General features: G+C 32.7%; 3 protein-coding genes across 4 annotated transcripts; 2 read left to right on the top strand and 1 right to left on the bottom strand.

Moving 5' to 3' along the window:
* The first annotated feature begins 155 nt into the window (after positions 1-155).
* Positions 156-12,348, top strand: LOC149910630 (uncharacterized). Its single transcript, XM_090109566.1, has 20 exons — positions 156-503; positions 581-622; positions 697-729; positions 804-827; positions 904-927; positions 1,385-1,408; positions 1,605-1,704; positions 3,750-3,835; positions 3,910-4,029; positions 4,105-4,972; positions 5,047-5,223; positions 5,299-6,755; positions 6,825-6,953; positions 7,052-7,253; positions 7,494-10,177; positions 10,299-10,562; positions 10,641-10,788; positions 11,041-11,176; positions 11,577-11,700; positions 12,041-12,348. Exons 1-20 carry the CDS (start codon positions 156-158, stop codon positions 12,158-12,160), a joined length of 7,110 nt encoding a protein of 2,369 aa, XP_089965692.1. The 3' UTR covers positions 12,161-12,348.
* A 304-nt stretch (positions 12,349-12,652) lies between these two features.
* Positions 12,653-17,994, bottom strand: LOC149910629 (integrin beta-PS-like). Of its 2 annotated transcripts, none has more exons than XM_090115854.1 (8): positions 17,904-17,994; positions 15,786-16,189; positions 15,213-15,711; positions 14,809-15,137; positions 14,587-14,697; positions 13,765-13,969; positions 13,209-13,602; positions 12,653-12,970 (listed from the first exon to the last, which is right to left on the bottom strand). In XM_090115854.1, the coding sequence occupies exons 2-8, from the start codon at positions 16,085-16,087 to the stop codon at positions 12,759-12,761; spliced, it is 2,052 nt and encodes a 683-aa protein (XP_089971980.1). In that variant the 5' UTR covers positions 16,088-16,189; positions 17,904-17,994; the 3' UTR covers positions 12,653-12,758. The 2 variants fall into 2 exon arrangements, with proteins under 2 accessions (XP_089971980.1, XP_089971972.1); XM_090115846.1 differs by lacking the exon at positions 17,904-17,994 and adding an exon at positions 16,347-16,481.
* Positions 16,678-20,389, top strand: LOC149910628 (integrin beta pat-3-like). The gene is made up of 8 exons (XM_090115834.1): positions 16,678-16,835; positions 17,216-17,610; positions 17,694-18,189; positions 18,270-18,610; positions 18,751-18,888; positions 19,079-19,253; positions 19,614-20,001; positions 20,081-20,389. Exons 1-8 carry the CDS (start codon positions 16,692-16,694, stop codon positions 20,299-20,301), a joined length of 2,298 nt encoding a protein of 765 aa, XP_089971960.1. The 5' UTR covers positions 16,678-16,691; the 3' UTR covers positions 20,302-20,389.
* Positions 20,390-20,469: the final 80 nt, after the last annotated feature.

The following is a 20,469-nucleotide window of genomic DNA, read 5'->3' as shown; positions in this document are numbered from 1 at the left end:
TTACATTTTACAGTAAGATATTTTAAGATTGTAAACAATTGTGAGCACAGATTTATCATCGCATAGTAATGCTTAAAATGGATGGTGACGAAAAGTAAATTTAATAAATAGTAGTTTGTTTTTAAATCTATTTAATTGTAAGTTGACCGTTGGTGATGTCGTTCATAACAAAAAGAGAAAGAGTATTCAATGAATGTGATCTATACGATTTACCATCGAGGAATGAGGGGAAGATAAAGGCATATGCGTCGTGCACTGACGCAAGAGCATGGTCACATTTCTGTTCCGATAAAACTGAACATCTGGTAGAAATTATAAAGAGAAACAATGAAACCTGTAGACCCAAGTATATTCCGACTGATGTTATCGTAAACACTTTGATGGGGGCAAAGAATGCAGAAATTAGTCGCCTCAAACGTAAGATTGGTGAATTTGAGCAAATGATAGCTGCTTACGACCAGCTAGAGCTTACATGTGATCAGAAATGTGATATAGCAAATGCTGTAAGTATCAATGAGGGAAAACAAATCTATCAGCTAAAATACTTGTACATGTAGAAAATAATCGCATCTCTTTTTAGCATGCTGCAATTAGAGCTGCGAATAAAGAGCTCGACGAAATGGTAAGTTTCAATACACGTATTATGATATTTTGATACGAAACTTTCAAAGATAATTTAAATTTGATTTATTACAGTGCTTGGATCTGGACTTATCTGGATTTACGGAGGTAGATAATCCCACAACACTATAAATTATATTTTTATTCAGATTTTACGTATTAATATTTTACCTTTTTTTCAGGGAATTGATTCAGAAGCATTTGAGGTACAGTTTACTTTAATAATAAAAATATTATTTAAGCTTTCGTTAAACTTTTTTAATATTTTCAATATTATTCCAGACGGGTAAATCGAGAGGTGACGATGTAAGTTATTGCTATATTACATATTATTGTATATTATGTTTAAGGTAAATTATAATTAATAATTCAATTTTAACAACTTTTACATGAGTATTATTTCTTTTTTAGATCACTAGATCGATCGGTGATGAGGTGGGTATTGTTAAAATGTATGAGGTATGATGGTAAGTGATGGAATGCATCAAAAATTAACTTGGTTCAATGTGATGATTGTATAAATACTTTTAAAACTTTTAAAAATATTTTAAAACAAAATATATAGTAAAGATGAAAATTTTAATTTCAGACAGGAAAATCTAAAGGTTACGAGGTAAGTGTTCCTTTCTTTTTTATGACAGAGCATTACAATTATAATAGCCGTTTAAATAACCTATTTTTTTCGCTTTTAAATTTGTAAGTCTTAAATTTGTATGTTTAAATTCTCGTACAATAAATAATCCTACTATTAAATTATTTTCAGACTGGTAAATCAAAGGGAGACGAGGTATATTTATTAATTAGGAACTTTATTATACTTTTAAATTGTAAACATTTTAAGTAATACTTACAATTTTTTCAGACCGAAAAATCAAGAGGCGAAGATGTAAGAATCACTGGCTATTTTAAAGTTGCTTGGTTTGCATCTCAAATAAATATTCCTAATGCATCGTATTAAGTATTTCATTAAACTATTTTTATAGTGGACGCTCATAAAACCGAATAGATCAACGAAGAAGGAATCTAAGAGCAATCAAGTTGGTGAAGGAGCAATATTATCATGCCCTTGCGATGCTAGTACATGTAAGAAATGTAGCTCGTATTCATACAGCAAATTATTATATTTAAGAAGAAGAAGCAAATATAATTAAGAAGAAAGAAGAAAGTACAGAGTAACTGCAGAGGAAGTTAATAGATACCAATAACAGTGACTAAAAAAAGAGTATTTAGCATTAGCTATATAATTATAGTATTAGCTTTATGAGGATAGTTGAGTCAAACATCGGTTCACAATATACGGTCACGGGGCATAATCTTTGATAACGCGCCCCGATGTAATGTGCAGTCACTTTTCTCTATATTTTATACAGAAAAATAACCTACTATAAGAAATAACAAGCGAGGCAAGGTTAAATATTAGTTTGAATGTAATAAGACTGTACTGCGGTTCTACACAGCTACCTAATTGATGTAGGTAGTTGATAACAAAACGCAGCTAGTCAACGACTATTAGTAAAGTGAGGGTAGTTGGGTCGAACGTCGTATAAACAGCGTCCGAGCCCCTAGGCACGATTCGTACGAATGCGCCACGAGACAAAGGAACGTGGCAATTTATAGTATGCGACAGCTAAGCATGTTCGGACAGGAAACAGTGACAACTATATTGACAACTTCTCATCCACAAAAATATTAAATCAAAAGTTACGTCTAACACGGCCATACTGACAATCGTACGTCCTCGTACGCCTTTTCTCGTATTAAAACACTACGGTAGTTCATCTCGGGATTACACAACCATCCTGCCTCGGCCAGACTGACCTGACAGAACAATAACCACGTCCACATGACATAGACACTCCATTCGCGTATCTTGGTATATCTACGCTCGTTCGACTAGTGAAATACATCACTACGATACGCCAGCGACTAGATAATACCTCAACGCCAGGGTTTGACTAGCGATTTGGATCACTACACACAATTCCTTCGATGAACTACATTCCCGTTACAATAATCCACGTAACAAATTTTTACTTCACACAACGCACGAAAAAACACAAACGCCAGTATGCCGTTACAAAACTCAAAACAATTAACAAGTGTAGGCTTGAATTCTATCCCACTTCTGATATAAGAAATAACAAGCGAGGCAAGGTTAAATATTAGTTTGAATGTAATAAGACTGTACTGCGGTTCTACACAGCTACCTAATTGATGTAGGTAGTTGATAACAAAACGCAGCTAGTCAACGACTATTAGTAAAGTGAGGGTAGTTGGGTCGAACGTCGTATAAACAGCGTCCGAGCCCCTAGGCACGATTCGTACGAATGCGCCACGAGACAAAGGAACGTGGCAATTTATAGTATGCGACAGCTAAGCATGTTCGGACAGGAAACAGTGACAACTATATTGACAACTTCTCATCCACAAAAATATTAAATCAAAAGTTACGTCTAACACTACAATTATTATCTAATACTAATACAATTTTGATTACTATTACTAAAAACCGGCCAAGTGCGAGTCGGGCTCGCGCACAAAGGGTTCCGTAGCAGCAAATATAATAAATTACAGTTAAATCAACCTATCTCAAAAACTATAAGAGATACTTTGATCAAACCAAAAATCGTTGAAAGAGTTAATTAGCATGCATCACCTCTATTTTTTTTAGAATTTTATACCCCGTAGTTATAAAAATAGAGGGGGGGGGACATACTTTTTACGACTTTGAGAGCTGATATCTCAAAAACCGTTCACTTTAAGAAAAATGTTTTTTAGAAAACTTTATATCATTTTAAAAGACCTTTCCATTGATACCCCACACGGGTATGTACATCGAAAAAAAAAATTTCATCCCTCAGTTACATGTATGGGGGGCCCCACCCCCAATTCTTTTTTTTACTATTTAGTGTCATATTTTTGTAGCGGTTCATACAACACATATTCCCATCAAATTTCATCACTGTAGTACTTATAGTTTCCGAGTAAATCGGCTGTGACAGACGGACAGACGGACAGACGGACAGACGGACATGACGAAACTATAAGGGTTCCGTTTTTGCCATTTTGGCTACGGAACCCTAAAAATGAATAAATATTAGGTTTAATTAGCCACATTTCCATTGCAGCTGCCTACGATACGAGATTGGATGACATGCAAGAAACAATTATTAGAAAAGATGCCAAATTGAATGCTATGCAAAATAGAATTGCAGTGAGTACTGCCTTGAAAATATTTAGAATAATCATTCGTAACGCACATTAATGTGTAAATAATTGTATTTCAAGGTAATGGAAAACGATGTGTGTGAACCGTATTGCATATATGTTCATATATACACTGCATTAGAAAAAATATTTGGCACGCTTTGCCAAAATGGAAAGTATAAACAGTACTTAAACTTACTGGTAATAATTATTATTTCTTAGTACTACTTACTTACAGCACTTGATAAGCATCTGATATTAATATTTTTATTTTAGACGGCTGGAAAGGATACCCGTTGCTTAGATATAAAAGGCAAAATTCTTTTTCAAATGAAAGTTTTGGAAAAGTTTTGTCTTGCTCTGATCGCACCGTGCTCTCAAGAATTTAGCGAACACACATCAACACACGATTGTTCCTGTTACCGCGCTGAAATAATTGCCCATGTAGAACCCGCATTGGCTATTACTTCAACCGAGTCGAACAAAAATCACTTAGATGATAGAAGAGCTCAGTTAGTAGCTGATATCATTGATAACGAAGAAATGAAAGAAATCTTAAGTAAAGATAGCATTTTAGCTAAGAATGAACAACGTGATGAAAATTACGGATTTGATAGCTGCAGTATAGATACAGAGAGTCTAAACAGGTTAAAAAATTTACAGGCAAATTATGATGAATTATTAACTTGTTACGATAATCTAAAACATGAAAAAGATTGTTTATTTTTACGATGCCAAAAATATAATGACCTAGAAAAAGAATGCGAGTGTATGCAAAATCGCTTGAGAGAATACAAACAACTTTGGACTGAAAAAGAATATTATCGAAAACGATCAGAAAATCTAGATACATTAAAAGAATCATACTATGTTTTATCTGAAGAAACAACTAATTTAGAAACGAAACTTAAAGCAGAAACGGAAATAAATAAAATAAAGTGTAATAACATTACACGCTTACAAAGCGAAAATGTTGCTTTAGAAAAGAAACTGCAGGAATTAAATTTAGCATTTGAAACTGAAAAAAATTCTTTAATCTGTAAATTAAAGGAATATGAATGTAATGTAATGTGTCAAGATCAACAAATTAAAGCCTTGTCTCGACAGATAGATAAATTTCTTGAACAAGGCCATGAAGAAGCAAGTATTGCAATTTTTTTGTTTACCTATATTATCCATCTTATATGAATTGGATTGTTTTGTTGTAGATGCAATCAGATGAGGCAGCGAGATCGGTTGAATTGTTGAATGAAATTGAATCACAAAAAGAACAAATAAGAAATTTAAGACAGGCATTATTATGCAATGAAGAAGAAAAAGAGTTGCTGCAGGAAGACTTCCAAACAAAACTCGAATTAATAAATGAATTGAAAATGGAAATAGAAAATTTAAAGGGTAAATTACATACAGTAATTCAAATTTAAATAAATCTTTAATTACTTGGCTTTGTCATACTTTTTTATTTCACAGATAAATCAGAAAAACTTCTTCAAACTAACATATGTCTGGAAGAATATACAAGAGATTACCAAAGAGAAATAAAACAGCTTCGAGATCAAAATACAATGTTGGTCCAAGAAATAGAAGATAAAAAATCTAGTGTTGAAAATTTGAAGGAAATAGTTGATTCAAAATCACATGAAATTAATAACTTAACAAACATTGTAGAGAGTAAGAGTAGCAAAAATTTAGAACTTTTACAACAATTAAATAATAACGAAGAAATGTACAACAAAAAGTTATCTTTGATTAATCATGAAAATGAAAGAGCAATTGATTCTCTTAAATCTGCACAACGTGAAAGTTATGAAGTTTTAGCAGCATTTAGAAGCTATATACAAAAAAATGAACCTAAGCAATCAGAAAGTTTATCTAAAGAGCAGAAAAATATAAATAACGACGAAGATGGTGGTGATAGTTTAAATAGTAATAGTTCTGTTCTACTACATGAGATTAAAAAATTCCATGAAGTAAGCATACATAGTTTACATTCTTTACTCGATGAAAATATTCGAAACAAAGAATCTCTAGACATTTCCAGAAAAGAGAGTAAAATATTGGCGAAAAAAGTACAGGATATTGAGGAACTACGCGAAAAATTAAATGATCTGAAACATTCTCATGACAATCTATTAAAAGAAAAGAGTACACTTCAAAATGAACTGAATGACAAAAAGCGGGAACTCGAGGACTTAATAAATTCTTTTCTACTGACAAAAAAAGAAAGTAATGAGTTATTAGAGCGACTAAATAAGAATGAAAATATAAAAGACGAATTTCTAAAATTGAATGCGCTATATCAAAAATTGGGAAATGAACGAAACGTTTTAAAAAAAGAGCTTCAAAATAAAGAAAAGGAACTAGAAAATTTAACAAATGATTTAGATTGTTGCAGAAAAGAAAATGCTAAATTACTTTCAGAAAATAAACGCATTCGAGATCTGGAAGCTAAGCTGATAGAATTAGAATCAGACTATAGAAATCTCAATACCGAAAGAGAACGTTTACAAGAGATGTTTGATGCAAAAACAGAAGAAATGAATAATTTATATAATAACTTTGAACTCAAAATTGAAGAAAACAGGCATTTATTTGATAAAATAGACCAGTTGCAAGTTAACGAATCTATGGCGCAGAACAACATTTTAGACCTAAAGCATGAAAATTTAAATATCAAAAATAATTTGATGCTCGTTAAGAAGGAAAGTGCTTTAATACTTAAGAAAGTAGAGACCGATCTCGATAACTTGAAACATGCTTATGATACTGTTAATAAAGAAAAGCAGCGAATCGAAATGGAACTTGAGGCACAACAAAAGCATTTGCAAAAAATTAATGAAGAGAATAAAATGTTGTACAATCAAAAGCAGGAATTAATAATGCATTCAGAAGATCTAGAAAACTCACTTATTAATGCTCGAACCGCGGTAAAGACTTTTTTATGATTAATTAAGTAAGATTAAGTTTAAATGTTTATAGTTTTAATATATTTATAGTTAAAAGAACAAGCAAGTTCACCCAAAGATTATTTCAAAAACGTGAAAGATGAAATAGAAGCGATGAAAAATGAGAAAATACTGCAACAGAAAAATATAAGGGAATTAACTGATAGATTAGATGAATCGGTAAGTTGGTAACATGATTTACTTACTATTTTTCTCTGGGTCCCATAATTTTAATATTGATATAGTGATTATTTTAATGTTTCATTAATATTATGCAGGATTTAATAATATCAGACCTCCGAGAAGATATATCTATGCGTGACAGTAAAATAGCCACCTTACAAAATTATATAAATGAATTAGAAGAGGAAGTAAGGCATCTAAATAATAATATAGCGGTTGCAGTGGAATCCAGTGAGCAAATATTGGACAATAGTCATAAAAGAATAGATGAATCTTTAAAAAAGTTAGATGCACATCGTAAGTTTAATTTGTTTTGCCGTTATACGATGAACACATTTAAACTTTTGAAAATAGTTTTCAAGCGATCAAAAATCGCTGCAAAAATCGGCTGCTTTTAACAAATTCAAAATTTGAAAAAAAAAAACTCAATTCATTCTTAATATAAGAATTATATTTTATTCCTCCTGACATGATAAATTGAAAGTAATTTTATAGTTGTTTTAAATTCTAAAGAACTACTGTAAATCTCTTTTGTAGATTCTAAGACAACTCATAACATGAAAATGGATTTAACAAAACTGAAAAAAGAATATTCTCTCTTAGAAGATCAACTTTCTAATACAAAAAGCCAAATCGAAGAGGTAAATAAAGAGAAATACAAATACATGAATGACATAAGAGATTTACAAGACGAAAGAGATGTTATGTTACAAAATATTAAAGAGTTAGAATTAATATGTGCAGGAGATAGCAATTTATCAATCAGTATATGCACCATTAATGATATTCTAACTTCATTGAATCGAATTCGAAAATATGTAGTTGTTAGAAGTTCTAAAAGTACTTCGCTTGAACAAACATTGCTGACAGTTCAGAATTCATCTCGTTTACTTTTAAGTAAAGCAGATGAAGCCAAAAAAATTGCTGAGAACGAAAAACAAAAGATAGCAGCCGAAAAAGAGGAAGCAGTTCGAGAAAGACTTGTAATGGAGAAACAACTAGCTATATTAGAAACAAAATTGGAAGATCAAATAGCTAAAGATCAAGAGCTAATAAATAATTTGGAAGCGAAACTTTTAAATCAAAAACTAATGTTTGAAAAAATTAGCGAATCGTCACAAATTTATATCACAAAATTAGAAACCGAAATAATAAACCTACAAGACTTGTACAATAATTCACTCTCAAAAATAGGTGAACTACAAGAAAAGACTTTCTCCGTTTCTGAAGAAAATAATAAAAAGATAGAAGAAATAGAAAAGGTCACTAAAAATTTAGAAAAAAAATCTAAAGAAATATCTCAGCTCAGAAAATTTATTGAAGATCTGAAAAACAAACCAATGGAATGTATTGATACACAAACTGATAAATTTGTTTCTACGGTGGATGTTTCATGTCAAATTGACTTCAATACAATAAATGAAAATGATACACGTAATAATTTTACTAAAAGTAATGAAAATTTGTTTTTCGTGAAAGACAATGTTGAAAAACTTACAAATGAAGTAACACAAGTTGATAAATTAATAAAAAAGGATGAGTACATTAGTTTAGATTTTATTAAACATGTTTATTTGAATTACAAAATCAAAAAATTGAGCCCGACTATATTAGAGCAATGTTCTATATCATGTACTAATATCGAAGAAAGTAAAAATAAAGGGAGTATTTCTGAAGTTGAAACATCTGATGCTATAATATCCGAAGAAAAGAAAGATAATGTAAATGATATTCGACATCATCACAAAATAATAGATATCTACAACACGCATTCAATTTTTACCCATAATACGGAATTAAGCAGTAAAAGTCCGGACATGGGTTCTACTTTCGAACTGACCAACGAGATATTTGAGAATGAAAATAGCCGCAAAGATGGTAAAAAATTAAACAAAATTGATAGTTCTGGGCAAGCTACAGATAATGATTTATTTCTCATTTATAAGGATAGCGATGTAAATCAATCTGATTTTGATAAAAAATCGTGGCCTAATCAAATGCAGTCAAAAGTGGTTGTGGAGGCTGCTACGGTTGATCACACGATAGATTATGCTAATGCAAAGATTAAGACTTTCCATCAAAGTAACGAACTGACAACTTATAACCCAGAAGTGGATAGCAATCAAGATGATGATAGCGTTAAACCTAAACTGACTCTCAGTTTACCGAGAGTCTATACCGATAGCTTATCAAAAGCAACAAATTCAGAGAGTGATAAAAAATCAATGTCTTTAGATTCATATACAGGAGCTATTTATGCATCAGAAAAATATACACAATCTGATTTGGATTTGAATGCTTCATATTCTAGTAAAAATAAAAAAGTTTCACGAGGATCGATAGAAAATAAGGACCGAACGGAAGATAATAATGACGATACGAATCAAATTATTGACAGTGTATCAATTAAGCCCGAAACCCTTAAGGAGTATAGAAAACAAAATCAAAAACAAATATCATCACATAAAAAACATAAGTCAAAATTAAACGTTTACATGGATGAACCTGAAGACGGTGTTAATGAAGTTGAGGATTCTGAAAAATATAATATGCCAAATAATATGTCTAAGAATCAAAATAGAAATCTAAACAATTACAAAAAAACTAACAAGAAAAGTTCAAACTATGGCTTAAAATATATTTTAGAATCCGTGCAGCAAGGCGTCAATGTTAATAATTTTAAAATTAAAAGTAGTAGTATGCGGAGAAGTCAAAGTGATGATAATTTCTTCTTTACTAAAGATTATGTCAGTGAGCGCAGTGGATCAAGGTCACTAAGTCCTTTCTTGAGATCATTTACAGACAATAGAACTACTTCAAAAGACGTTAGTAAAACCAGTAAAAACGGTCCATCTAGTTTTTCAATAGAACAGGGTGTACTTGCAAAGTTAGATAACATTCAAGAATATGAGAGTAAAATAAAAGAACTCACAACCACCTTAGATAATATTGAAAGGCATTATAAAATGAAAATTGAAGCAGTAAAAGCACAATATGACAACAATATAAAAAACATTATTAATGAACATAATCAAGGTGTCGTTAGTATACAGAGCTTACACGAAGAAACACTTAGCGACGTTATAAGGAGTCATGAAAGTGAGGTTGAAAACTTAAGATCTATGAGCATCGAAGCAATGCGCAAAGTGGAATTACTTGAGAAAGAAAACACAATATATAAACTGAAACTTCATGAGCAACATCTGAATGATAACAATGAGGTATGTAGATGAATCAGGGCGGTGGATTCGCTTTACACCAGGCGAGCCTGTTTTCAAATAAGCGGCAAATTGTTTATTTTTATCAGATGTAGTAAACTGAAAATATTATTTGTTATTTCAGGAACCCGTAAAAATGCCTTCCCCTGAAATGAGAAAACGTAAACATAGAAGAAGTGATACAAGACTGTTAACGAAAACAAATATAGAAGCGTTCAACGTTAGGCCGAAACCTCGGTCTCATGGACCTTGTACATGTTCTTTAGATTCTAAAATTTCGGATACAATTCGAAATATTTTCGAACAAGTAGACGTAGACCAACGACGTATGGCTGAACATGCATATATTAAATATATAGCAAATAAAATAATAAATAATAATGTAGAGGTAATTAATCTATTTTTTCCTTGCAATATAAATTGGCTTCTGTCACCGCAGTCTTTTTAATTAATTTATTATTTTAAGGGTTTGGACGCACAAGAATTAGCATTCCTCCATTTAAAAGTATGTCGCACGTGGAAAACTATGCTAAGTAAGGAAGAGGTGCTTAAAAAACGTATTGATTCATTGGAAAGCGAATTAATGAATAAACAACGTCAAACACAAAAACACAGTATGTTTTTAATATTTAATGAAATGAAACCTCTGACTAATATTTAACTTTTTTTTGATTTAATTTTTTTTAAACATTTTTAACCTCAAACTTGAAGTCATTAAGACGAGCTATTTATCCTATCCTATGATCTAGATAAGCAAATACTTTCTAATAGGGTGCCACGCGAGAAGACAGAACTTTCCATTGAGAATTAAAATAAGTGAAGATAGAATCTCATATAATTATTATGTTATTAACATCACAATGTAGTAGCAGAGCTGGACCGTAAAGTGGCTGAGGAGAGGCGGCGTTTACAAGAAGTACGTGAAGCGGTATGCAGAAACACCCCGGCCAACTCCCGTGAGAGTAGCCCTCAGTCGCATCTGCCTGTTCCAGAAAAAGATGTGTACGTATCAAAACGGAATACACAACACCTAACCCTAGGTTCACGTGTCACGGTTTTTTCTACCGAATCGGTTTTTTGCAGGATTCAGTTTAATGGTACCAGTATTTCAATGAAAGAGTACACACAAACAAGCATTCGGTTTCAAGATCAAAGAAAAACGGAATCTTGCTGAAGCTAAGATCCGATTTTGCGACTACAAACCGATCTGGCCGAACTGCAAAATTTCAGATGGTGCAGTGGTTCACAGGGAGATACGATTTGCCAAATATTATTTTCATCGGATCTGGAAAAATCGAATGTTGTATTCACACAGCGCATCTTGGAATTGTCGTATTGCTGTGTAATGCTCAACAAATATTTACCATAATATGAGGCTTAATACTAAATTTTATCATTGCAGTTGCAAATGTTGTTCAACATCATGCAACACGGACGTGGAAGGAAGACTATCAGCTGGAGACCTGCAGCTCGGCGTCGCGGCCTGCACGCTGCGCCCGCGACGGCAGAAACAAGAGAGTAATCGGGTAGGCTTTTAGGCATAAATTTATTTTAAATACAAACAAAATATTCATAGTCGGTTACATATAAAATGATGCATCATTTATAACGCAAGAATGACTCAAGAGACGCAAATTCGCAATCTTTAAAAATTCTGCGGGTTAGGTATTTAATATGATGAAGATAGAAAATTTAGGACGAGATTCCAAGCTTGCAGTCTACCTACATCTGAATTGTTTTTCCTATTTAGTGGTTTAAAACTGATTGAATTAAAAATACCCTAGAATTAAATGGAAATTCTCTAAGTGTAAAGATTTCCGCTGATGAATGTATGTGTATTGTGTATATGTGTGTTTGTTTTTACAGGCGGTATCAGCAAAATTGGATTTGCACGAACGCAAGGAGAAAAAACATTATCACGATGAGCAGCCTATTCGATTGAGGCGATCTCAAGACCGTCCTACTAAGAGCGGTCATAAAAAATGACAGTGTTAAAAATTTCATAAAAACTGGTCATATTTAGCTATCATAGTTATGTTCTCACAATTCGTAACACGAATTTTTCTATGGCTAAATATTGACCAGGGTTTATGAAATTTAAGATTTCGACTCTATTGGCAACGCACACTCGATTTGATAAGGTAATCTATATAAGTCAAATTAAGTAGAAACCATTTTAAATTTCTTGGAATGATCAATGATTGCTAGTAGATCCAGATGCATTTTTTTCGAAATTAATAAATGCTTTTTGAATTGTTTTACAAAGTTTTGTTATTTATACGTATTATTTATATTTATCTGTGTGTAACATTGTAAATTATCAAAGTTCGTATTAAAAAGGATTAAAACCTTAGTGTGTATTATTCAGTCTTTGCCTCAAAATTACAAACTACACTATTTTTTTTAAATAAGTAAATTTATTTTAGTTTTCCATCAGTGACAAACATGAGTAATAAACATGCATGCAAAAAAACCCTTAAATATTCCGACATTTTTCTTGATTTGTTACTCAAAAACTGGATTTCTAAACCTTTTTTATTATTAAAAAATTTCACTGAACAAACGTACTAACTTATTAATAATGTTACGAACGCGCACAATTAGGATTATACGCAGGATTAGTAAAGTTTACAGCGGGCGGCTGGTAATGAGGGTTGTCTTCGTCAACACCGGCTGCAAGAGCGCTCTCAAACTTTTGGTACTCCCGCTCGTCGTGGAGATCAGCCAAGTACTTCCATACCACCAATGTTAGCAAACCAATGAGGAGGACTGCGGCTATCGTACTCACGACGGTGACTGGAAAACAATTTCGTGAATAGGCAGTGATGTGCTAACGTGCTATTATTCTTAGATAAATTAATACCAATAAAAAAAATACCTCTAGTCTTTTTCCAAGCCAATAAGTTAACAAAATATTATTACCTATGCATTAATTATAAAGTTAAAAATTAATTAAAAGCAAACAACTTGCAATTTAATCAATCCTATTGTATGCTAATTTTTACAACAAATTTAACTATTTAAGAAGCCTTACCCCAAACATCAGCCTTAATAGGTAACTCCAATTCTTTCTGTATCATGATTTCCAACGTATTCGTGGACGATGGCGGATAATAATAAATGAAAATCAAGAAGCTGTCATCATCCAAGGCTTTACGACACCATTTAGCTTTATGTTGATGTTCAAGCGTATCTATTTCAGTTTTGTTCACAAATGTTACACCAGTTGAAGTTTGATTATATCTTTCATCACATTCAGTTTTATTAAAATTATAATTGCAATAGGCATAGTCTTCTAGTTCCTTGCATCGCTTTTGCTTCAGTTCGTCGCAGTCATCGCAAAAGCGTCCCGAGCAAATTTCATTCGTATCCTCCATTTGTTCGCAAATACATACGCCACATTTGCATGTACCTTTGCCAGAGCATTCCTAAACAAAACCACATCTTAATTTAGTAACTAAAACAAAAAACTATTTAAGTTAAACTTTTTTACAATAAACTCTAACGACTTATTTTCAAAATTAACGAAATCGGGGGAAATGTAAGGTAAATATAGCTGTGTCTTGGACAACAAACAAAATACCACTTGCCTCGTTAGATATCGGTGCTATACAACTTCTATTATTGTCTGGGCACTGACAGTCGTCTCCAATCCAATGTGGGTTACATTCACATCTCCCAAACTTGCATTTTCCGTTGCCAGCACAAAGCAAGCTGCCAGGTCGGGGGCAAGCGTTGTCATCAAACTCGCAATAATCACCAGAAAAACCGCTTTGACATTCACATTTCCCACATCTATATGTAAATACAAGATTAGGTAAATAGTACAGAGACAAAGCTTCATACATGAAAGTGTAGATAATTATGATGAGAATAGTTAATTGAACATCAGAAATTAATAAAATGTTATAAACTGGCTCTATCGCATTTTCATTTTCTCATCTTACGCAGCAATACCGAAATTCATTGTACATATATGTAACTAGCTGCGCTTCGCGGTTTCACCCGCGTGGCTCCGCTCCGTGGCTGTTGGTCCGTAATATATATTATATACTAGCTATCCGCCTGCGGCTTCGCCCGCGTTTTCAAAGAAAAACCCGCATAGTTCCCGTTCCCGTGGTATTTACTGGATAAAACCTAGCCTATGTTGCTCAGTGAAGATGCAGCTTTCTAATGGTGATAGAATTTTTGAAATCGGTCCAGTAGTTTATGCGTGAAAACCATACATACATACATACATTCATAATTACAAACCTTTCCTCTTTATAATATTAGTATAGATAGCTATCTAGAGTTAGTAGAGAAGAATTTTTCAAATCGGACCATTCGTCTGGAATCTGGATGCCTCTTACCGCTTAAATGAATAATAATTAATGATTGGAATGATATGAATCATGAATTTTCTATAATACCTGCAAATACCACGGCCACTGCAAAAATTTAAGTCGGTAATATTGGCTTTACACAGATCTAAGTCATTTGTTTCTGATGATGCACCGACGCAACTACAGGTACTGCCATATCTAAAAAAATAATGCATACTTTAATATGAATGTACGATATCATTTCATTCACTTAAATATATCTTACAATAAAGTACCAAATCTATTAAATTATGATTAATACAACTTTACCTTTTTCCTTTACAGTCACATATACCACACTGGTAAATACCAGCATTACTACATTTTGCCGAATCTTCTTCCCCGTGCTTTTCACAATCACACTGGCATTGCGTTTCTACTTCGATTTCCAATTTCTCGTCCAACGATACTGGTCCGATACTTAATAAATATTTCATCTCTTTGTCAGTAGGACATGTCTTTATCTTCAAGGTACCTTTAATGTTTACAGGTTGTTCATGCCTAACTCGGCAATTATCCTTTTGTGAACAGTCTGGATCTAGTTTTAATTCCATAAAAGATGGCAGATTTGAGTCAATACTCAACGTTCTTACCAATTCCTAAAAATGATATAAAGTTTTTATATTACACACCAAGCAAACAATGTAGTTAAATGTAAGATTTCGATAACTTACTAAATATTCGTTCTTAATCATGTCAACAACATCGGTGTTTGCATTAAACGGTACATACTTTGACCCCTGTATACTCTTCTCTAAAGCTTCATAGTGTCGTTTAGCTTGAGAGTCAACGGCGAATATAATTTTAGTATTTGTTTCTGTCGCTACTTTATTAATTTGACTAACTGATGGGTAATCATAAACAAGTGACATGTCTTTTCCTTTACTATCCATGTAGCACTCCATAGTGTGTGGTCGTATAGCTCCAACAAATTTTCCATCTCCCGCGCTATGGTATGTCGAGTCGGAACACACAACAATAATTCGTCTGGCTCCACTTCGCCACCCTATCTGTTTAGGACAAACCATGACTTGCATTAAGGCGTCAAAACTATCTTCTGGTGTATCATAATTCGTACCATTTGGGCCATGTTTAAGAGCATCCAGGAATAATTTCGTATTTTCCGTCAGAGATATATGATTTTTAAATGAATAAGATATTCCCTTACGTACACTGCAAGATGAAATTAAAATTAATACTACTACTACTTGAAAGATCTGAATCAAAATTATCTAACATATACATACTCGGCAAATGGCATCGCAGGCTTTTCAACAAAACTGCCAATTCCTAAACGAACGTTGTTGGTTAAACTTGTGAGTTCTTTATATATCTCTAGTCCCTGATCCCGTAGGACAGAAGCATAATCTCTCATGGTGTATGAATAATCCATTAGATAATAAACATCTAACGGATAATCTTTTGCTGGCTTATAGGACATGTTTATTGGAATAGAAACACCTGGACGTGCTTTGATTTTGAGTTTTTGCGGTGCAAATTGAACAACACCCGTGTTATTTATTCCAGGACTAAAATTGCGATTTTCCATTACGTTAATGGTAACTTGAGGGTCATAAACAGGTTCTTTACACCATCCCCTATTTGCATCGGCTTCCGTTTTAGATTGACATCTTCTGCCTTCATGTTCTGCCTAAATGAATAAAAGATTGATATTATGCAAATGAATATTTGAACACATACACTTTTTCAATGGTTCAATGGTTAAATATGTTTATATGTAATATAAAAAGAATTTAAAATGTATTAGTTCCCATAATTTGGTACATAAATAAAAATATTCTACTTACAGCGGAACACCACACACATGTATCATAAGCATATCCGATGCATCCACCACATGTTTTAAAGTTTTTACATTCTGATTCACACAAAATTACACCTATATTTAAATAAACGCACGTTAGTAATATTATAACCTTCATGGTCCCAGAATTTAACTACAAATGAATATTATAGCGAGTACTTGTTATAAATTTGTTTTATACAAGGATAATGCCCGTTAAATTTCAACTATGACGTTATTATAAATGTATTTGTTTATTTCTGAAAATAGAAGCTTACCATTTTCCTGTATTGTCAATTATTATACCCAGGAATTATGTAGAATTAGTTCAATGTAGTGCGTGGATCAAATGACAATAAAATTAAAAATGAACGTCTTATTTATATTAATAGTCTTTTTAATTAAAAAATCATACTCTCTTGATGTCTGTGAAAGTCAGAAAACATGCGAGGAATGTATAAAGCAGTCATACGATTGCATCTGGTGTTCCATGGTAAATATCAATGTTTTACACTTTACAAGATTTACAGCCTATTCTTCAATAAAATTCAGGAATTTAAGATCAGAGATAAGTACGCTATCTCTGGTCGCCAGCGGATTAAAAGTAAAGCTTTCATAGCGAAGCATATCATCATCATCATCATCTTATCACAACTTAATGCTTATCATTACATTCTTATTATAATATATCTTATTATATACATTCGCATTTTCTTTGTTGCATTTGCACATCATATTGTTTTTATCGAAAATGCGTTTGTCTATAATATAAATTTGAACAAATAACAAAGTGAAACTAGCGAGGCTACATGAAGGACCATTTGGGTGTAGTGGTCAGTGGCTTGTTGGTAATAAAATTCTACTTAATTCCAGGATAACATCACAGATCGATGCAAATCAAACACTGCAGACCTCAATAGCTGGTGTTTAGATTTAACGCATAGAATCAGTCCTCTTAACTCACGTACGATCGAACAAAATTTAAACTTTTCTTCAGATATCGGTCATATTATTCAAATGAAACCACAGAAGATAAAAATGGACTTGAGATTAGGCCACCCTTTACCTTTTGATTTTTCATTTAAAAGCGCAAGTGACTACCCGGTAGATCTCTACTTCTTAATGGATGGATCGATATCAATGAAATTAATAAAAGAAAAAACAGCTTACCAAAGTGAAAACATATACAATATGATGAAAACCATAACTAAAAACGTATTTTTGGGAATGGGTACATTCGTGGATAAAAATGCTTTGCCGTTTACACAGTGAGTTTACATTTTGAATTTTTCTTTATTTCTTTTACTTAAATTATCTAATATTGTTACATGTATTATAATTTATGTTTCAGAAAAAAAAATAGTACGTTAACATATTCTTTTAAAAATCACTTAAAGTTAATCGATAATTTTGAAATCTTCCGTAAAATTGTGCATGATACACCATTCGGAATGAATCATGACGAACAAGAAGGGACTCTAGATGCACTTGCCCAGGTAATAGTGTGTAAAAAAGAAATTGGTTGGCGGAGTGAATCAAGGAAAATTATAGTTGTTCTCACTGGAGGCCCGTTGCATGCTGCCGGAGACGGTCAGTGGGCGGGTATTATAAAGCCCAACGATGGTAAATGTTACACAGAAGATGGTGTCTACACGAAGGAACTAGAAATGGATTACCCATCTATCAGCCTCATAAATAAATTGGCATCAGACGAACAAATGACGATCATATTTGCAGTCACTAAAGATATGCATAATCTCTACAAAGATCTGAGCGATAACATCAGTGGATCGAGGATAACAACATACGATAATGAAATTGTCAACATTCTGAGATCAATTTATGAGGTTAGTCCTAGTGAAATATCCCTTCATGTTCTTTAGCAAATTAGGTTAGGGTTTTTTTTTATATTTTATTTTTATTCCAGGATATTACTAGTAATTTAAAAATAAACATTAACATGAAAAGAAAGTATCGAAACATGCTGAAAATAACAACTGAGCCGGATTGTATTACAACAAACAATGACAGACAATGTGTGGTCAAACAAAACCAAGAAAAGAAGATAAATGCGACGATTGAATTATTACAATATGACAACAATATCACAAAAATGTCTATCGATATTGTTGTGGAAGGTATCAAAGAAAAACTAAATCTCGACATTAATCTAATAAGCACGTGCGATTGTGAGAGCGAAGTTAATTCAAAAATGTGCTCATATAACGGCAAAAAAAGATGTGGTATTTGTGAGTGTAGTGGAGGAAAGTGAGTAAAAATTAAAGTTGTTATAATTTATACAAGTTTAAATGAGAATAAAGCACTGAAATAATCATTAGATGATATTTTATCACGAGTAGACCTTCTAATTTTATAAAATTTTATGTACGAAAATCAATATATTTTAGCTGGGGAGATAAATGCCAATGTTCATCGAGTAATTCAACATCGTTTTATGACAAAACAATATGCAAGGCACCGAATTCTACAGACGATTGCAGTGGACATGGAATTTGTAAATGCGGAACGTGTGTATGTAGGAATAGGTAAATATTTTCCAAACATTGCTATTGTAATTTAAGTACAATTTGAGCATTAAATTAAATTTAATTCTTTCACAAATTAAAATACTATGAACAGAAGAATTGTCTTAAGGAGTTATAAAGATCCTAGGTAGATACTACATATATTAGTGCTTTCAGTAATACAATCGCCTTTCTTTTCTCAATCTTACAGATTCGAGGGACGATACTGTGAATGTAACAAGGACAGCTGCCCAAGAGGGGACAACAACGCTCTCTGTTCCGATCAAGGGGACTGCAACTGTGGGAAGTGCAAATGCAATCAGGGATGGACCGGTGACGCCTGTAACTGTGTGACGTCATCCGCTAGATGTAGCACTGGTGATACAGTAAGAAGATGTTACGGTCTAATAGCCTGTACCTAAATAAAAAAATAAAAAAAATATCTTTATTGAGTACAAAAATTAATACAGTATTCTGTCTTTATTAGTATAATAGGACAGTATGATATGGTGTAATACCTACTTACTGATATGATGATCATTAGAGTTTTACTATTCCGTAGAACCATATTTTTGGATTAAAATTAACTACATGTCTGTATACAAAACTTAATCGAAATCGTTTATGACTTAAGTAGTTTATCACCAAAGCTCATGGTCATGACGTCCTCAACTCTTTTTGTTTTCACTACGATGAATCGTTGTCCTGAAGGACAACTACAAAGATTTATTTCCTTACCTTATCAGATCTGCAACGAGAGGGGTAAATGCATCTGCGGTAAATGTGACTGCAATCCCATCGCAGAGTGGGACGCGAGGAGCGAACAAGACATCCGCTGCGTAGTACAGCCCTGTGACAATAACCAAGACTCCTGCCATAACTCACAATGTAACATACTCGAATCCTGCGCAATTTGCAGTAGAGAAACAGAAAATAGTACGAAATGTGCCGATTGCTTCGACTTTAACGTCACAGTGGTCAAAAACATCACTGATGAAAATTCGTGGGCCATATGCCCCGATGTGCCAGTGATCGTCGGATGCGAAATGAAATTCGGATATCGATATGCTGCGAATCGATACGGTATCGATATTATAGTTCAATCTGATATCAATTGCGCGAAAAGTTATTATAGTAAGTTTTCCCTATACTCATATAATTATAAAATTACATGATTATGAAAAAATAGATAGTATTTATGTAATTGTTTTAGTGTTCGGGGGAGGCGTTCTAGCGGCCATACTTGCTATTGGCATAGGAACGATTTGCCTTTGGAAATGTATATCTGATGCTCGGGACAAGAGAGAATATGAAAGGTTTCTAAGTGAAGTAAATAATCCATCGTCTGCTGTCAAGTGCGAAGAAAATCCAGTATTCGCATCTGCATCTATGACGTACCGTAATCCGGCATTTAGAAAAAAATCTTTATTTTAAGTAAATGTATTAAATAATTTTGTAAAAAAAATCTGTGTCATATTGTGTATCATGTTATATTCATTTCATAATAAACAATTGAAATTGACAGATCTTTTTTTTTTAAATCATCTACCAAATTATTGTTTTTAGCATATGAGCAAATATAAAAATCTGTTAATGAATATA

Source organism: Colias eurytheme, chromosome 2, assembly GCF_061535395.1.
Source record: "Colias eurytheme isolate Ceu_HAF_F1 chromosome 2, ilColEury1 Martin Lab GWU primary, whole genome shotgun sequence".
Taxonomy (NCBI): domain Eukaryota; kingdom Metazoa; phylum Arthropoda; class Insecta; order Lepidoptera; family Pieridae; genus Colias; species Colias eurytheme.
The sequence above is the reverse complement of the archived record's forward strand: the minus strand, read 5'-3'. Positions and strand labels throughout refer to the sequence as shown.

Coding starts and splice junctions, on each gene's coding strand:
- LOC149910628 (XM_090115834.1), top strand. CDS start 16,692: ATGACAATAAAATTAAAAATGAACGTCTTATTTATATTAATAGTCTTT. Junction 16,836..17,215: donor ATTGCATCTGGTGTTCCATG/GTAAATATCAAT, acceptor ACTTAATTCCAG/GATAACATCACAGATCGATG. Junction 20,002..20,080: donor TTGCGCGAAAAGTTATTATA/GTAAGTTTTCCC, acceptor TAATTGTTTTAG/TGTTCGGGGGAGGCGTTCTA.
- LOC149910629 (XM_090115846.1), bottom strand. CDS start 16,481: ATGAAGGTTATAATATTACTAACGTGCGTTTATTTAAATATAGGTGTA. Junction 15,712..15,785: donor CCTGCGATGCCATTTGCCGA/GTATGTATATGT, acceptor TTCATCTTGCAG/TGTACGTAAGGGAATATCTT. Junction 14,698..14,808: donor TGTGACTGTAAAGGAAAAAG/GTAAAGTTGTAT, acceptor TTATTTTTTTAG/ATATGGCAGTACCTGTAGTT.
- LOC149910630 (XM_090109566.1), top strand. CDS start 156: ATGTCGTTCATAACAAAAAGAGAAAGAGTATTCAATGAATGTGATCTA. Junction 730..803: donor ACTTATCTGGATTTACGGAG/GTAGATAATCCC, acceptor CCTTTTTTTCAG/GGAATTGATTCAGAAGCATT. Junction 4,973..5,046: donor ACAAGGCCATGAAGAAGCAA/GTATTGCAATTT, acceptor AGATGCAATCAG/ATGAGGCAGCGAGATCGGTT.